Here is a 17,935-nt window from a genome sequence, read left to right as displayed (position 1 = left end):
CTGTGTATAAAGTGACGAACGGTGGGCTAAGAATTTCGTATAGAATACAATTTAATGTCCGTGAAAAAATATATTCCTTAGCAGTGAAGTACTTTTCCAAAAATCCTACGGATATTCAAAATTCCCACGTGTTACACTACAATAACTTTATGCTCTCAATTCTTCAGTGAACATATATTTGTCCACCTGTTCACAACCAATAAACCCACTGTGCAGCATGAGCAAACGCGCGATTAGGTAAGCATGAACCCGCTGAGTTTCTTTTGTGTGCGAGAGACCACATCTCGCGATTACGGCGAACCGAGATACACGGCAGTGCCTTAGTGTTGGTGTTGTTTTGGTATGGCTTTAAATGCGGCTGGCACGCCGCGTTCAGGCTATAGTTCGGTTTCAGAGATTGTCCCGTGCGTATACCTTCTCGCAAGAACGGCAAAGAGCTACGACGCCACACACTTTGCTCTAGACTGCAGACCAAGCCCAAGCATCTCTTACCAAGTGTTGTTACAGTGTTTTACAACAACCGTTCAACCGAAACTACTCACTACTGCCGGTTTTTCTAAAAGCCAAAGCAACAACCCGCAAACCTGCAAAACGTCGTTTGATAGTGTGTTGTTCACTGCCCTCCCAAAAAAAAAAACAAGGAAGTACAAAAACCAAGAAAGTATCCACATCACCTGAAATCACCTTCAAGTACAACGTGACAGAGGATCATATCGAGCGAAAACCAAATCACCAGTGCAAAACAAAGTGTTGCTAATCTTCGCGCTAGAAGACTAAACAGAGACTTCAAAACTCAACCCCCAAAACAGCATGTCGGCATCACCGATCGCACGTCAGGCCTGCGCCTCCATTTCCCAGGCCATCCCGTCCAAGCGAGTACTCATCCATGACGCATCCGAGCTGCCGGATCTCTACTCCTCCACGCCCGGTGGCACACTGTACTCGACCACTCCCGGAGGTAAGCATACCAGTTTCCCAAATTTCCTAACCTGTGGTGGACAGTGTTTTGAACCAGAACTTTACGAGCGAGAACTCACGTACGCATTTGCCCAGTGCGCAAACTCATCTATTACTATTACTTTCCTTCCATTCATCGGGTACGACCGGGTGTGTGCTAGAAGTGGTGCTTGCGTGTAGAACGAGGGACGAAGAAAGTGTGAACTGGGATGAAAAGGGAAAACTCCAGAGTGTGTTATTGTTTGGGTTAGTTGGGCTCCGAATTCACGGACACACGCGCGAAATGGTGCTCATTAAGAGAAGAGGAAAAAAGAATCGTTGCTGAAAATGGTTACTACGCAATAAGCGCAGATGAGGCAAAGGTGTGCCTTTTGTGTTTTTTTTTTGGTAAGAACTCTAGTCTGGACAGGTGTTGAAATGGTAGAACAAATTAGCATTCCTTAGATCGCCATATTCCAGTTCGTGATATTCATGGCTTGCGTGATCTTCAAACTGCTTTGTCTCTGCAGACTACTGCATCTCAATTGATGCGATCACAGTAACGCAACCACGTGTTTGGAGTTTATTTCAAAACTCCACGCGTGCACATCTGGTAGACTCCACAGCGTTCATAAGGCACTAATATAACCATTTTCCATAACTCCTATTATGCCTTTGGCTTGAAGTGGATGGTGATTCTCTTGAGTCGCTTTAAACGATCTCTTTCTGCTTGTTCATATCGCACACAAAAGCGTGTATGCACGGGCACGGGGTAGTTCTATTTTCGGTGTGTGTCGCTCACAACGTTGTGACCACCAAGCAGAAACACTTCCCGTATTTCGGTTTTGACGTTGACGCACTTTGGCCCCATCATACAAATTGTGTTGGTCAATGGTGATCGTGTGCGTCGTGCATTGGTGCCCCTAGAGACATTACCAATTCGCGTTAGATTTGAATTTTATTCACCATTCCCCTCCTCTCAGTCATCGCTTTTTCTGACATGGCGGACAAAGACCCCCATCTGTGGTTGTTTCAAATTCTGCCTTCCGCCATTTCCCCACCACCAGAAGACACCTGGGACGTGACACATTTGGTTCGCGTTCCATGTAGCACTCTTGGTAGGGGCGGTGTGAGTCTAGATCAACGCTAATAATTGCGAATCGTGCTACAAACGGCAAGCGCTAGATGGAAAGAAAACGTGAAACCGGTTCCTCCCACCAGGCTTAGGGGGTATTTGATGGAAAAAAAAGTACGACATATATGTTTCGGTGTGTCCCAACGGTTTCAAGATGATTTAATTTCGCCCAAGAGGGATTGATAATTTGGACCGTGTGTCCCCATCCTTCGTACACTAGGGGATGTTTCATTGCCAGTGAATGTGTACGCTTCTTGTTAGTCTTCCCTTGTCCCCCCCTAATATCTCGGGGGAGTTTATCCATGATAAGAAGTTGTTATTGTTGACTCGACGCTATACTAACAAGCATGGCGAGAGTACAAGGGAAGGAGTACACCATTCCTAGAAGTAGCCCAATTTATTTCGGAAATGGTTGAAGGACTCTGAAATTTTGTAAGCCGAACATCAACCATCCATTACACGATTGGGAACGTGTTTTTTTTAAACTAGAACTGGTTTGTTATGACAAAAATAACCATCCTAGCCACAGGTGGATACATTTCCAAATAGAAAAGAAACCATATCGAACAATTCTGGCACGCAACTTTCGAACTACAAGTTGGGGATAACATGGGAACCTTCTCTTTGTCCTTCAAAATTCTCGGAAACTACTTTCATACGATCTTGATACGTTTTTAGTTTACCGACGAACAGGATCTATAAATTTATGCTCTCCAAGATGCCCGACATCGGGCATTTGGTGTGGATGATTGTAAAAGTGAACGGTTTGTGGACGTCCATTATAGTGATCCGATTGTGGAGTGGACTCCTTCCCTCCTCTGGTGGACATTTTGCACACGACTCTCGTTCATAGGTGAGACGCAACATCTTATCAACTCGGTTGCAAAAAAAAAGCCAACGAACCGATTCGAATACAAAGGAAAGGAACTAGACGAAGAAACAATGCCTCGTGTATTCGTTTAATCGTCTACAAACCAACGCTTGTTTCAATATACCGAAATCAGCACACTGTGGCCGGTCTCTCTAATCAGTGCCCACCATTGCTTCCAAGGTTCTTCTGACCAATCTTATCTTACTGCTCCGGACTCTTACTGCTATTTCATTCTTGCTCCGTAAACTACACGCTAAATGCTAAGCAAAGCCGCACACACATATTGGGGACAGTTCGGTCTCTTTGTGCTGAGGATGGAATATTTGAGCAAGGGTGGTACAATAAAATATTAAGAAGAACATAAAGACATTTAGTGTACATTGCATAATTTGGGGTTTATGAACATCGTGCTGTTGTTGGTACACAGGCACACACTTACCGGGTGGGGGCTTGGTATATCTTTGGCAAGTTAAAAATAATCATCCAAACGATTATCCTCGTGTGTATTTGTGCAGATTCGCAGAACGCAGAATGTATCGTGGTCGTCGACTTTGTCTTTCGACACTACCAGTTTGCCTCAAGATATCTTCATTTTAAGATAGTTTCTTTTTCGCTACACCTTTCATACAGATTAATCTTCAAAAGTGTAGAGCATTCTTACTATAAAACTATCTGCAAAATCGACTGTACCATTACACCAACAAGATGCTCTCAGCTGAGAGTTCCTCCTCTAGACAAACGGGCGTATGGTTAAATATAGTACTCTACTACTGTTTTAACCTTCGTAGTACACTCTGCGCATTCGGTGAGGAACACATCACATGAGCAGGAAGGTTGTTGAGTTGATTTTTAATACGATTCGGCGTACGTCAGCCATCCAAAGTAAGATGCTGTTTACGATATATTAAATGGGCACGGAAGAGTAGATACATCAGTAGCTACGCTTAAATATCTAACGAAACATTGAACTTTGGAGCTACGAAGTTTGCCCAAAATACGGGCATTGTGTGTGGTAATATTATGGCCCCAATCTTCGATCCACGCACGCATTTTTCGGTGCGAAATGCAAAAAATAAACCTTTTTTATATTTTGTTGGTGATCACGATATTGGTGCGGATGTGTGAAGCAATTGCCTCTTCTACTTTTACACCTTGTACATCTAATCTCCAGGAACATGTTTTTTTTTCAAGCAAGGTACATACTTCCGTACGTACGACAAAACAACAGCTCCGATATAGAAGCTTCTGGAAATGGTGAGAGATGCAAATTAAACTGCTTGCCAGATTTCGCACTTTGGTTTGTTTGCCTTTGTGCCGAATATGTGTCCCCAAGTGAAACGTGCAACGTCTTATCAGCACCGAAAAAAACACCGATTCTCGGTTGTTCTCGGTGCTGCGCCATGCAGCTGTGGATGGACAGCTGTGTACATTTGCGTACATATTTCAACAACAAAAATACAACATTTTGGCTGGAATGTCTGGATGAGGCTGGATGATAATTTGCTGATAATTAAAATTAAACACATGCCGCTACGCGAAGTTTAAATTTACGCCTCAACTCGACTATATCCACTACGTGGAAGTTGATATGGTGGTGCTGTGCCGGTAGATATATGCCTGGGGGGGAAGCAGGGAAAAAGATGGCCAACTCAGCAGAGATGGGCCGAAACGAACACGCGTTTAACGTTCGGGGGTTCTATGAAGGTCAAACTCGTCTGGCGGCGAGAAATGTGAAACCGCTTCGCAAAATATCCACACCAACACAAAGCACACGGCAAACGATCGTGAAGGAAAGATAGGAAACTGTTAGATCACGGTGCGTTTATTGAACAAACATGTCCTCGGGCTGTCTTTTGGAGTGATCTCGTCAGTAATTTAATACCTGATTGTTATAATTTTAAAGACAAAACATTTAATTAATTCCTTTTTTGTGCTCTTTTGTCACCCTACAGGTACTCGCATCGTGTACGAGCGAGCCTTCCTGATGAACCTGAAGAATTCCCCGTTGACACGCACGCCGCCGAACAATGTGCCACTGAATCTGCTGCGATCGGGCGGTAGCCCTAACTCGAAACCGATGTCGACACTATCGGCAGTAAAGCAGCAGAAACCTGTCCGTAACTCACCACCAAAGTACGACGAGCATCAGGAACAGTTCGATATGGATCTGTAAGCTGTCCCGATACGGAGTGCCCTGTCCTTCGTAACAAGCAACAAACTTTGAGGATCCCTCCAACATCCAAAACACCAGCATCAGGAAGCATGTTCTCATCGTTGAACAGTTTGTAAAGCCGTACAGAAGGAGCAGAAGCGTCCGCACCAAGGGAGAAAAAGCATCGGAAGTGGAGAAGATATTACTATTACTTTCATTTTGCAATTTTCGTTTTCTTGTTAACTTTGTTACGCACGTGCAGTTCCAGTGCGGATGCGGATCGTGTTTTGAGTAATAATATTAGGCATCTCTGAGTATTGTAAGCAGCCAAAGGCCAGGCAAGCGGGAGAAGCGATGGTAATGAATGGCAGCGCTAGATCGCTGATCGGTCGTCCATGCTTCTCACCTTACTAACCGACGCGCTAACAACTGCACCCAGAGAGAGTAGGCATCTCGATAAATCGTTGGATGTAGACTTTATAAGTTTATCGTTCCTTCGGTAGTAAGATTAGCGATCTATGTGTTTTAACGTACACACACCGTTAGCCACGTAAGATTCACGACGACAACCCTTATTTTTTATCTTATTAGTTTGACATTTTGTTCGGTTCACATCACCAGCAAGGCAATGGCGACCAATATCTGATGGACGATCGGTAGGGTTGTTACTAAAAGCATAACTAGTATCCACTGTGTAAGGATAAGGGGAAAGGAGAATTAGGTGAAAAAGGCGAGCAATTTGCTACTGCAAGTCAAAAATCATTTTCTAGCCAAGCGACAATGAGGAAGGTTTGTTTGAAGATCGTTTAAGTTGTTTTTTTCCTGACGCTAGTAGCCGTGTTCTAAGGATTCATAACTCGCACACATCCATAGAAATTGTAATCCTAAAAAAAATGCAAGATAAGCATAGCTTATCAAAAAAACTAAGGTCGACAAAGGATACAGAGCGGATGTTCTGTGACCCCAAAAGGAACAAAAGGCACAAGCGTCAGGAAGAAAAAGCTTAGGGTGCAAAATTGATTGAATTTTTTTTTGTCTGTTTAAAAGCAACCTACTGGTGATTTGTGATAATTGTGAAAGATTTCATTGACTGCATCCACCGAACCCGAACCAGTCGCGCGGTCGGACAGATACGAGACAGTGTGCGGGTTAGGGAAGAAAAGGAATCTTTCATAGTTTTGTATTGTTTAAGCCAAGAGTATAATTTTATTATCTGTAAGAATTTATGAAGAAAGAATGAAGGATATAAAATGTTTCGAAAGCGTAGATTTGGTTTATTGGACTTCGTGAAAGAGAATGGCACGCTAAACGGCTAGAACAACAATGGCTGAGCCATGAGCTTAGTTGCGGAAAGCTTATAAAGCTAAAGCAAATGTGGACGTTTGGTTTTTGTTTGTCTGTGATTGAAACAGATTTTGGTGTATTAATTTACAATGCAGAGCAATTTAAATGTAACCGTCGATTACATTGTGTAGCAGATAGTTTGATCTTGGGTTATGTTTCGATGTTTCCATCACTCGATGTCTCCCAAACATTTACATGTACAAATGGTCGTTTGCACCAAATAGTAAACCGTTCAATCAGCTATTTCCAAAGCGCATAACCTTTTATCGCATTGGAATAGTGGAAAAGTTTGTATTTTAATCGTCAACACTCCTAAACAAAGGATAGGCGAAAGATTAGCGTTGGATTCAGATGTAGCTGAATCTGATAGGGCACATTGAGTCAGATAGATTTTATAGACGGCATTTGTATCGTTATCGCTACAGCAAGTTACTGCTGCTACCACTCGCTACCTTTAAATACTACGACAATGACAACATATGACATGCTTGAAGAAGAGTGACATGTATAATGCATCGTATTGAAATAAAAGCAGAATTTCTCATATGCTATAAAAATTTACTGAAAACATCTCTCTTTTATTTCATTTATTTTTACTTTCGTACATTACTTCACATGCTAGAGAAAACAAAAATATTTCTTGTTTTATGAAAAGGAGTCATAATGTAAAAAATGAACTAAAATATTGCAAAACTTTCTCAATTGAATGTGAAAATGAATTAAAAATGAATCCATCATAATGTTTTAGTATATAAAAGAAAACTCAGAGCAACATTCCCTAACGGTTTTTACCTTTACGTGCCATGCTTGTTTCAAATGTCTTCAACATGATCTGACGAAGTGTGTAGTTTTTTCACCGGTCCCGGAAATCACGAAGAACGGCCGAAGTTTGACAACCAGCCTGCGTTGAACTGTCAAATCGTTACGGAATTTTCGGTGTTTTGGTTTGTGGTGTATGTTTTGCAAAAATCTCTTTAAATATAGTAGTTCCTCATTTAACAGACTCCTTTTGATTTTAGAACTTGCCGATCTATCGAAATGCCGGAGGCTCCAGCTCGTAATCCGCTCGAAAGCTTTCTGAATGCCGTACAGGCAACCATCGACTCGCCCGTAACATGGTTCCGTGGTACGTATGAGGAACAGTGATAAAAAATTCGTTTTACAAGCTTAAAACGATTATTGTGGTAGTTTCCATGCATCTTAAACAATTCCAATACTCCTATCAGTCCATAAAAGTAATTCCTCGATGAATGAAAGCGTAAAAGTACCTAAATTTTAAATGTGTTTCATGTGAAAATATCATTACATAATTCCTTCATCACCTCCAGACACCGGACGCCGAAACGCGTTAGACGTTATCAAAACACTACTTAACGCTTGTTTTCCTTTACAGAGAAAATCGTCGAACCTAACCGGCAAACGTATCCGTGGTACCATCAGAAGTTCCGCCGTGTACCGACCATTGACCAATGTTACACCGACGATGCGGTGTGCATCTTCGAGGCAAACCAACAGTTTAAACGCGACAAGTAAGTACAATGATCAATGGGAATTATTTAATTTTATAATTATTCAGTTATAGATACGTTAAGTTATAGATACGGTTGACCAAGACAGATAGATTGATAAGCCAAATATGCTGAAGTAAAGGCGTTATGTTGAGTCAACCATCTTTCATACAACAGAATTATATTACCACAAGTTTCAGGTTGCTTATTCAGGTTGCTTTCAACTAATCTTTAAATTGGGAAACAAACAAGAGAACAATATTTGTTGCTCAATTCCGCAACAATTGCAAAACCATGGGTATAAAATTCTCGAAATAATGGAAAGTATGGCCATCTTGAAGATGAGAGAGTAGATGCGACATACAAACTCTATCTCAGAGACTGAATTACGATCTTTTGTATTACCATCAAATGAGATTTTCATCAATTAGGATGCTTGAGTCACCCGAAAAGACAGCAAGGAAAGGACAGCTTAGGATCCTTTACCAGAACCGTCCGAATGTCATCTGGGGTAGATTCTGTCTTGTGAAAGATCATGAAACATTCAAAAAGAAAATCTCTCCATGCCATTCATCATTGTATCTCAATTACTAGATGCATTCTTGAAGCTATTACAACTTTCATGTTGTCGATTTTCTATGGTATTAGTAATTTTCGGATAGAAACAAAGAAATCAAATCAGTATCAAACCTTCGATCGCCTGTGATCGCGTATGATTGTACTTGTATATTTGTTGGAAAATTCCTTACACAACACATATGCTAATAAGCAGTCACATGTAGTTCCTATCGTTCACTTAGCTCAATCTATATCCACTAAAGTAAACACACGAAAATACCACATCCACCGACAGAAGAGACGGCTGCCCACATGTTGCATTAAACACCGGGCATACTTTGGCGCCAAACACTGAACCACATTGACTGCACCCGATCGGTGGCCGAACAGCGGGAGATGAAGCGTAAGCTGCTTGGCATTTCTCTTGGCTGTGCATCCAGTCACAATCCATTAGCCATCGATCATAATTTACCTCGGCACCGTAGCTCTGGTTTGGGGATCTTCCTTTCCCGGCAGCAGCTGATCATTTCTGACTGCTCTGACTGTCGATGGGTGGCAATAAAAATAAGCACAGAAATTAATATTTTATTAGCCGCAAGCAAACAGTGTGTGGTCACATCGTCGTCACGTACGAAACAAATCACATCATGATCACCGACACGATGAAGCAGGAAAGGTTTAAATGTTGGTACATTTTGGGACGGACACAACATTGGACGATTTGGTTCCGCATCCAGCATCCGTTACAGTCGTATCGAAACGGATCGGGAACGGAATGAATTCGCGACAGTTACAGATAAAACAAACGCACAACACTATAAACACTTGTTGACAATGTTGTTGAGAATGGTAAAGATTTTGATCAGTATCAGATAGAAGAGATTGCCGCTACCCAGCCGAAACATGCCCCGTTGCACCGGGACGCATTTCTTCACCCGCACCTCGGCCGTGTTTTTGCTGTACTTCGTGTATTGCTTCGGGTTTGGCGCGTTACCCATCGCTTGGTGGGATACGGTGAAGGGATGGATATCAGGATAAAAAGGTGGAATAAGTCACGCTCGATACAGGTCGCGAATTGTGGGCACTCGAGCAACTTCGGTTACCTTGATGACCGAACGAACCGAATCGTGTGCGCTAGGATGGAATTGAACAGTAAGACTGACCGAATTCGTTCGCTCTGTTCGGAGCGTGGTACGAAGCTTAAAATCGATTTTAAATGCTGCCAATGCGATCGCCAATCGATATGTTTGAGAGAGATGAATTATGGGCAAGTATCGCACTGGATGGTGGTCAAAATAGGATCCGACAGTTTACGGAATCGAGAAACAGAATATTATTAGCAGAGGTACATAGTATAATATGACAAACAATGTACTATATTGATAGTAAATTTTAAATAATTATCGACCGCTCGCATCGTACCTTTATTTCTGTTCGTGTGTGGCCATTCTAAGCTAGTCACTCATCCAATGTGTCCATTTGTGAAACGATCGTACTGCCCATTCTATGATCATTTCGTTACTACAATCGTTTCCATTCGGTCTAATCGATACTCGATAATTTTCCACCGTTAACGATTTTGTTTTTCCCCCTTTTTCTTTTCCCTTCCCTTCTTCTGTTTTGTCGAGTACCGCAGACACGGGCTGGTTTGTTGAATGTTACCGGTTCCGTATTTATAGGGTGATTATGGTTTTATCTTAGCTTGCTTGCTTCTTTCCCGCTTGCGCCAAAGGATGGCAAACACATCCTTACAAAGGGTTCGTTTCGCATCTCGCTTTCCCAAAGCTATAAAAAGCAATATCGCGTCCGATGGCCTTGCCGATCGTGCGATTTTACTGCAAACTAGGAGCCGCACATATGAGCTGAACCATTGAAAGCAAATCTCAAGTGTTTCGTGTGCCGGTTTGGATTGTTGGTCAGGTTTAAAGGTACTAAATCTCGGACTTTTCTAGTGTAAAAAAAACAAACCCACGACTACCGGAAATCCATTACCACGAATGTACGTGTAAAGCTCGTTTTAAGTGGCATCCACGCGCTTGTACAATAAAATCACACACACAAAAAAAACGTATGCGAAAGGTGTGGACGCTAGCAACACTCCATAAACATCTTCTTGTACGCCGGGTACACACAATGTCATGATCATCTGTTTTATGTTTTGCAAACCAAAAAAAGGTAGATGTGCTACATGAGGTGGATGTGAAAAAAAAACCTCAGATGGTTTAAACGAATAAATCGAATGTAAACTTACACGCGTACGACACACACCTGCACGAGCATTTTCACTAAACGCTGGCAAACATCTTCATTCGTAACAGTCGTTTCGACGTGTATGTTTACTTAAAAAAAATCCCTCGACTCTTGCCCTTTGAGTCGTCTCACACACTGTCTCGTCAGCGCTTTGGTGAATGGTGCCAAAATTGTCCATCCCTGTCGATCGTCTGACTACCGGTCCTTTCAAAGAAGAGTTGTGGTCTGCTTTAATTTCTTCCCAACCGGTCAGATAAAGTGATCGGTTGTAAGCGTTGACAGATTATAGTTATTCTAATTAATTAGTCCTTTGATGCTGTTGCCCCTTACTGTGACGATGTTTATGATGAGACGCCATGCATTTGAAAGGTTTAAAGATGATCTTAACCTTTACGGCTGTACGTTACATTTTCTTCCATGTGCATTGTTATTGGACGCTAGGTATCCTGCAGATCAATTTAGTTTGTGATTTTAGGTATCAATCGTGCGAGATGCATTTAAAGGTGCCCTTGCTCGGACTTCGGTGAACCAAATGTCTTCCGACCAAAGTAACTTCAAGAAATTTTGGACATTTGAGAGGAATATGTTTTTTTCGTTGAAAAAACTCCTTTGAGGAATTTAGAGGAATTTATTCTTAAATTTTCCACACAAAATGTAATAAAATATTCTGTCCTACTTTTGCATCTGCAAATTGTAACATGCACGTGGTGCAAATTAGGACGATAAAAGATGTTATTATTTCCCGTAGAAAATCTCTACCTCGAGCGAGAAATAGAAAATGTCCAGCATATTTTCTATTGCCTTCGTTCCAGTTGAGCAAAACTGCAAACTCCATTTCGTACGGGTAGGGTAACAGAAGAAAAACCTGGAACGCATAAACAAATGCATTTTCCACCAAAAAAACACGAAGAAACCGCGTCGATCGTGCCGCGGGCAGCGCGAATTTGTTTGTTAGACACAATGTAAATAAAAGATATTTATATCTCTTACCGACGGGACAAACGATATTATCGTGTGTTGTTGAGGTTTGGAAATTGGATGTTTCCTGTTTTGTATTTAATGCTGCTGCTGTTTATAAACCGTGTCGCGCTGTATGTGATTTGTTACCATTTTTACCCCCGCACTACATGCTTAGCAATTGTCGCGTTTGCGTTTGCGAATCAATTTATAAATTTTGTTAAATTACTAAAAAAAAGCTAAAGCTATAGCCTTAGGAAATTTTCAAATGTTTAGATTTTTTTATTTTTTTATTATTTTTAATTCTATTTTTATTTAAAGTGTTATTTGACCGTAAAGAAACTTATTTCAATCAATTGGCATTGAAATAAATCATTTTTTAAAATTTTGCTAAATTGCTCAAAAAAATAGTTATAGGCAAAACTTGGTGCAAAAATGAGCCTTAGTAAATTTTCATTTTTTTGATTTTTTTGATTTTTTTATTATTTTTCACTCTTTTTTTTATTTAAAGCATTACTTGAGTGAAAAGAAACACATTGCAAACAATTGGCATTAAAATAAATCAATTTCATTTTTTTTGCAAAATTTCCCCAAAAAAACTTAAGGGGTAAGCCTTATGAAATTTTCAAGTTGAAATTTTTTTAAAAAATTTTTTCTGATTTTTTATTATTTTTCTAATTTAAAGCATTATTTGAGTGAAAAGAAACACATTGCAACAAATTCGCATTAAAATAAATCATTTTTTAAAATTTTGCTGAATTGCTCAAAATGAGGAAAATTTTACATTCTATCAAACAGGGTAAGGAACTTGGTTCCTCGAATAACTTCCGGCACGGACACCTGAGAGCATGGCTGTCCAAGAAGAAAATGTAGCCATTGGTGCCATCTATCGACCACAGGTTAAAGATTGGCGATCCGTTGGATACCGACCGAGTTATAGGCAAAACTTGATGCAAAAATGAGAAAAAATTTACATTTTCTCAAACAGGGTAAGGAACTTGGTTCCTCGAATAACTCCTGACACAGACATCTGAGGGCATGGCCGTCCAAGAAGAAAATTTAGCCATTGATGCCATCTATCGACCACAGGTTAAAGATTGGCGATCTGTTGGATACCGACCGAGTTATAGGCAAAACTTGGTGCAAAAATGAGCCTTAGTAAATTTTCATTTTTTTGATTTTTTTATTTTTTTTATTATTTTTCACCCTTTTTTTTATTTAAAGCATTACTTGAGTGAAAAGAAACACATTGCAACCAATTGGCATTAAAATAAATCAATTTAATTTTTTTTGCAAAATTTCCCCAAAAAAACGTAAGGGGTAAGCCTTATGAAATTTTCAAGTTGAAATTTTTTTAAAAATTTTTTTCTGATTTTTTATTATTTTTCTAATTTAAAGCATTATTTGAGTGAAAAGAAACACATTGCAACAAATTCGCATTAAAATAAATCATTTTTTAAAATTTTGCTGATTTGCTCAAAAATGAGGAAAATTTTACACTTTATCAAACAGGGTAAGGAACTTGGTTCCTCGAATAACTTCCGGCACGGACACCTGAGAGCATGGCTGTCCAAGAAGAAAATGTAGCCATTGGTGCCATCTATCGACCACAGGTTAAAGATTGGCGATCCGTTGGATGCCGACCGAGTTATAGGCAAAACTTGGTGCAAAAATGAGGAAAATTTTACATTTTCTCAAACAGGGTAAGGAACTTGGTTTCTCGAATAACTTCCGGCACGGACACCTGAGAGCATGGCTGTCCAAGAAGAAAATGTAGCCATTGGTGCCATCTATCGACCACAGGTTAAAGATTGGCGATCCGTTGGATACCGACCGAGTTATAGGCAAAACTTGGTGCAAAAATGAGCCTTAGTAAATTTTCATTTTTTTGATTTTTTTTATTTTTTTATTATTTTTCACTCTTTTTTTTATTTAAAGCATTACTAGAGTGAAAAGAAACACATTGCAACCAATTGGCATTAAAATAAATCAATTTAATTTTTTTGCAAAATTTTCCCAAAAAAACGTAAGGGGTAAGCCTTATGAAATTTTCAAGTTGAAATTTTTTTAAAAATTTTTTTCTGATTTTTTATTATTTTTCTAATTTAAAGCATTATTTGAGTGAAAAGAAACACATTGCAACAAATTCGCATTAAAATAAATCATTTTTTAAAATTTTGCTGAATTGCTCAAAAATGAGGAAAATTTTACACTTTATCAAACAGGGTAAGGAACTTGGTTCCTCGAATAACTTCCGGCACGGACACCTGAGAGCATGGCTGTCCAAGAAGAAAATGTAGCCATTGGTGCCATCTATCGACCACAGGTTAAAGATTGGCGATCCGTTGGATACCGACCGAGTTATAGGCAAAACTTGATGCAAAAATGAGAAAAAAATTTACATTTTCTCAAACAGGGTAAGGAACTTGGTTCCTCGAATAACTTCCGGCACGGACACCTGAGAGCATGGCTGTCCAAGAAGAAAATGTAGCCATTGGTGCCATCTATCGACCACAGGTTAAAGATTGGCGATCTGTTGGATACCGACCGAGTTATAGGCAAAACTTGGTGCAAAAATGAGCCTTGGTAAATTTTCATTTTTTTGAATTTTTTGATTTTTTTATTATTTTTCACTCTTTTTTTTATTTAAAGCATTACTTGAGTGAAAAGAAACACATTGCAACCAATTGGCATTAAAATAAATCAATTTAATTTTTTTTGCAAAATTTTCCCAAAAAAAAGTAAGGGGTAAGCCTTATGAAATTTTCGAGTTGAAAATTTTTTAAATTTTTTTTTCTGATTTTTTATTCTTTTTTTTATCTTACAGCAATATTTGAGTGAAAAGAAACTTATTGCAACAAATTCGCATTAAAATATATCACATTTAAAAATTTTGCTACATTGTTCAAAAATGAGGAAAATTTTACATTTTCTCAAACAGGGTAAGGAATTTGGTTCCTCGAATAACTTCTGCCACAGACATCTAAGGGCATGGTTATCCAAGAAGAAAATGTAGCCATTGATGCCATCTATCGACCACATGTTAAAGATTGGCGATCCGTTGGATACCGACCGAATTATGGGCAAAACTTGGTGCAAACATGAGGAAAATTTTACATTTTCTCAAACAGAGTAAGGAACTTGGTTACTCGAATAACTTCTGCCACAGACATCTGAGGGCATGGCCGTCCAAGAAGAAAATGTAGCCATTGATGCCATCTATCGACCACATGTTAAAGATTGGCGATCCGTTGGATACCGACCGAGTTATATGCAAATCTTGCTGCAAAAATGAGAAAAATTTTACATTTTCTCAAACAGGGTAAGGAACTTGGTTCCTCGAATAACTTCCGGCACGGACACCTGAGAGCATGGCTGTCCAAGAAGAAAATGTAGCCATTGATGCCATCTATCGACCACAAGTTAAAGATTGGCGATCCGTTGGATACCGACCGAGTTATAGGCAAAACTTGGTGCAAAAATGGGCCTCAGTTAATTTTCATTTTTTTGAATTTTTTGATTTTTATATTATTTTTCACTCTTTTTTTTATTTAAAGCATTACTTGAGTGAAAAGAAACACATTGCAACCAATTGGCATTAAAATAAATCAATTTAATTTTTTTTGCAAAATTTTCCCAAAAAAACGTAAGGGGTAAGCCTTATGAAATTTTCAAGTTGAAAATTTTTTAAAATTTTTTTTCTGATTTTTGATTCTTTTTTTAATTTAAAGCATTATTTGAGTGAAAAGAAACTTATTGCAACAAATTCGCATTAAAATAAATCATTTTTTAAAATTTTGCTGAATTGCTCAAAAATGAGGAAAATTTTACATTCTATCAAACAGGGTAAGGAACTTGGTTCCTCGAATAACTTCCGGCACGGACACCTGAGAGCATGGCTGTCCAAGAAGAAAATGTAGCCATTTGTGCCATCTATCGACCACAGGTTAAAGATTGGCGATCCGTTGGATACCGACCGAGTTATAGGCAAAACTTGCTACAAAAATGAGCCTTATGAAATTTTCAAATTTTGAGAATTGTTTTAATTTTTTTATTATTTTTTATGTAAAGCATTATTTTGTTTAGTGACGGGGTTACGCGTGGGAAAAGTAGAATGGAGACGCCTGGTAGTTTATGCAAAAAAACAAAGAAAGGTTTGTTAACTTGAACTTAGTGCCATAAAATAAATTCCATACAAACAAAATCATCAAAAACTAATGATTTTTAAGAGTACAATAATTTCGTACGATTAAATATTGCACTTGAAATTATATTGATACAAATGATTGGAATGTTTGTTTATTGTAATGCGCAGAATAATTGTTGATCGAGTTTCAAATTTATCGATTGATTTGTTAATGTTTCAACTCGTGTATGTTTACAATGAACTTCAGAAAGATTGATGCAGTAAACCATAGGAGGAAACTATTTTCCTTCCTGTCATTAGCATCAATTAAGCTCTCTATAATCAGTTCGATTGATCGATGAACTCAACGCAATTAGTATTTTTCGTGTTGCTTTTCGTTACTGCCGCCTTGAGAATGATTTGTTTTTGCTTTCACTCAAACATTGGAGACTGTTTGTCTGTGCTGCTGAACGGTAAAGCTTCGAACAAACATAACACCGTTTCGTCTACCTTCATCAAAACACTTGAACACGGAGGGGTTGTCGGGAATATTGCTCTTGTACCCTTTGGCACCGAAATGTTTCAATTGGCTTGAGAAGCAACGGAAAGATAGGATACCACTATTTGAACAATACCATAAATAATGCCACCCTTAGAAATGCATTTTCCGCTCTGAATGAAAATCGTTCAATTTACATGCTCATTACTGTAGCTTGATAAGAGGAAAACAAATCACCCTATTTTGTGCGTTTTACGTCTGTTTCGCAGGATGGTCGACAATGAAATCCTCGCAATCTTGCGCCAACGTTTTGAGGACTGTGTGCTGTATGAGCAGCCGGACCACGAGCGCAAGTGCCGTTCACTGCTAGACACGTACGAAAAGGCGTCCGAGAATTGGTTTATCAAGTGTAAGTATCGAGGGATGCTGTTAATTTGTTTAAATGATTTTTTTTTAATATTATCAACATATTTGTTCAATACTTTCCTGCAGATGGAGATCTCGGTGGCTATGCGAATGCGAAGACGGCCTACATGAAGCAGAAGCATCGTATGATCTGGGAAAGACGCCACGGACCGGTTGGTAGCGGTATGAAAACGGTCGAAGGAGAGGAAGAAGCTGCCAGCGGACATTAGAAATATGCAACCAAGCGCTACCAAGAAGTGTAACGGTGTAGTAATGGAAAAAAGCATGAGCCGCAAGTTTGTCGTCGCGCTTACAATTTGTCGAATTGGAGTGTAAATATAAAAGCAAAGCGTAAATACACCAAAAAAAATCACGAAAACACGTTAAAAACGGATATAAGTGATTTTAAAAACAATATTGAGAAAGGAACGATCATGCTAGCGACTTTCCTTGCATACGTACATTGCATACAACGATCAATGGCAAGAGTTGTATGCAAAGATTAGGTTGTTCAAACAATTTCAAAGGGAAAATGAATTTCTGCTCTGTTCGACTAAAACAAAGTTCAGTTCCCGCAAGGAAAAATCAATATTATTTCTTTGTGATTGATTCTCAACTCAATTTACTCATAAAAAATAAGTGAATTCACTTGCAACACGCGTTGCAACCACCTTATATGCTTTCATTTAAGCAAAACAATCTCCCGAATCCGAGTACAAATTTTCGTTCCAATCATTCCTTCCTTGTCGACTTCCTCTAAACCCATAACTCCCGCATGCGCATGCGGGCTCACCTTACGCACTTGCAGACGGGAAGAAAATTCTTACGCTTCGTGAATCACTACCACATTAGAGGGGGGAATTGTGAGCATTAGGGGGATGCGAAGTGCAAGACCTCGATCGTCAAATTAGCTTACCATCATCAACACTTGTTAGGCCACTTGCCGTATGAACACATACAGTGGCGATGAAAACCGCTTTCCCGATCATGTGATAAATGCGTTAAAGAAAATGGAATCGCATAAATTGAACTTATTACAGATGCAGAAAAATTACATCTGTGAAGGAAATTTAAAAAAACCGTAACAAACGTTACTTCATTCCCACCTTCTTGAGCGGAATCTCTCGACTAGCAACCTGTACCGTTCTAGGTTTCTATTGCCAACCGAACCCAAACTGCAGGATCATCTTTCCG

The 17,935-nt window shown here is 39.4% G+C and overlaps 2 protein-coding genes and 1 long non-coding RNA gene across 3 annotated transcripts; 2 read left to right on the top strand and 1 right to left on the bottom strand.

The window, feature by feature from the left end:
• The first annotated feature begins 363 nt into the window (after positions 1 to 363).
• LOC125761824 (eukaryotic translation initiation factor 4E-binding protein) lies at positions 364 to 6,360 on the top strand. Its single transcript, XM_049423341.1, has 2 exons — positions 364 to 958; positions 4,895 to 6,360. Exons 1-2 carry the CDS (start codon positions 811 to 813, stop codon positions 5,113 to 5,115), a joined length of 369 nt encoding a protein of 122 aa, XP_049279298.1. The 5' UTR covers positions 364 to 810; the 3' UTR covers positions 5,116 to 6,360.
• Positions 6,361 to 7,240: 880 nt separating this feature from the next.
• On the top strand, positions 7,241 to 17,134 carry LOC125761822 (NADH dehydrogenase [ubiquinone] 1 beta subcomplex subunit 10). The gene is made up of 5 exons (XM_049423339.1): positions 7,241 to 7,391; positions 7,458 to 7,564; positions 7,832 to 7,967; positions 16,606 to 16,745; positions 16,829 to 17,134. Exons 2-5 carry the CDS (start codon positions 7,477 to 7,479, stop codon positions 16,969 to 16,971), a joined length of 507 nt encoding a protein of 168 aa, XP_049279296.1. The 5' UTR covers positions 7,241 to 7,391; positions 7,458 to 7,476; the 3' UTR covers positions 16,972 to 17,134.
• LOC125761828 (uncharacterized) lies at positions 8,631 to 10,155 on the bottom strand. Its single transcript, XR_007418141.1, has 2 exons — positions 9,137 to 10,155; positions 8,631 to 9,046 (listed from the first exon to the last, which is right to left on the bottom strand). It is a non-coding gene; the product is annotated as an uncharacterized LOC125761828 (long non-coding RNA).
• Positions 17,135 to 17,935: the final 801 nt, after the last annotated feature.

Source organism: Anopheles funestus, chromosome 2RL, assembly GCF_943734845.2.
Source record: "Anopheles funestus chromosome 2RL, idAnoFuneDA-416_04, whole genome shotgun sequence".
Classification (NCBI taxonomy): domain Eukaryota; kingdom Metazoa; phylum Arthropoda; class Insecta; order Diptera; family Culicidae; genus Anopheles; species Anopheles funestus.
Note: the sequence above shows the minus strand (reverse complement) of the source record. Positions and strands in the feature narration are given on the sequence as shown.

Bases quoted from the DNA above. Each gene is read 5' to 3' on its own strand.
- LOC125761822 (XM_049423339.1), top strand. From the start codon at position 7,477: ATGCCGGAGGCTCCAGCTCGTAATCCGCTCGAAAGCTTTCTGAATGCC. The intron at 7,968-16,605 runs GTAAGTACAATG...TCTGTTTCGCAG, and splicing joins CAACAGTTTAAACGCGACAA to GATGGTCGACAATGAAATCC. The intron at 16,746-16,828 runs GTAAGTATCGAG...ACTTTCCTGCAG, and splicing joins CGAGAATTGGTTTATCAAGT to ATGGAGATCTCGGTGGCTAT.
- LOC125761824 (XM_049423341.1), top strand. From the start codon at position 811: ATGTCGGCATCACCGATCGCACGTCAGGCCTGCGCCTCCATTTCCCAG. The intron at 959-4,894 runs GTAAGCATACCA...GTCACCCTACAG, and splicing joins GTACTCGACCACTCCCGGAG to GTACTCGCATCGTGTACGAG.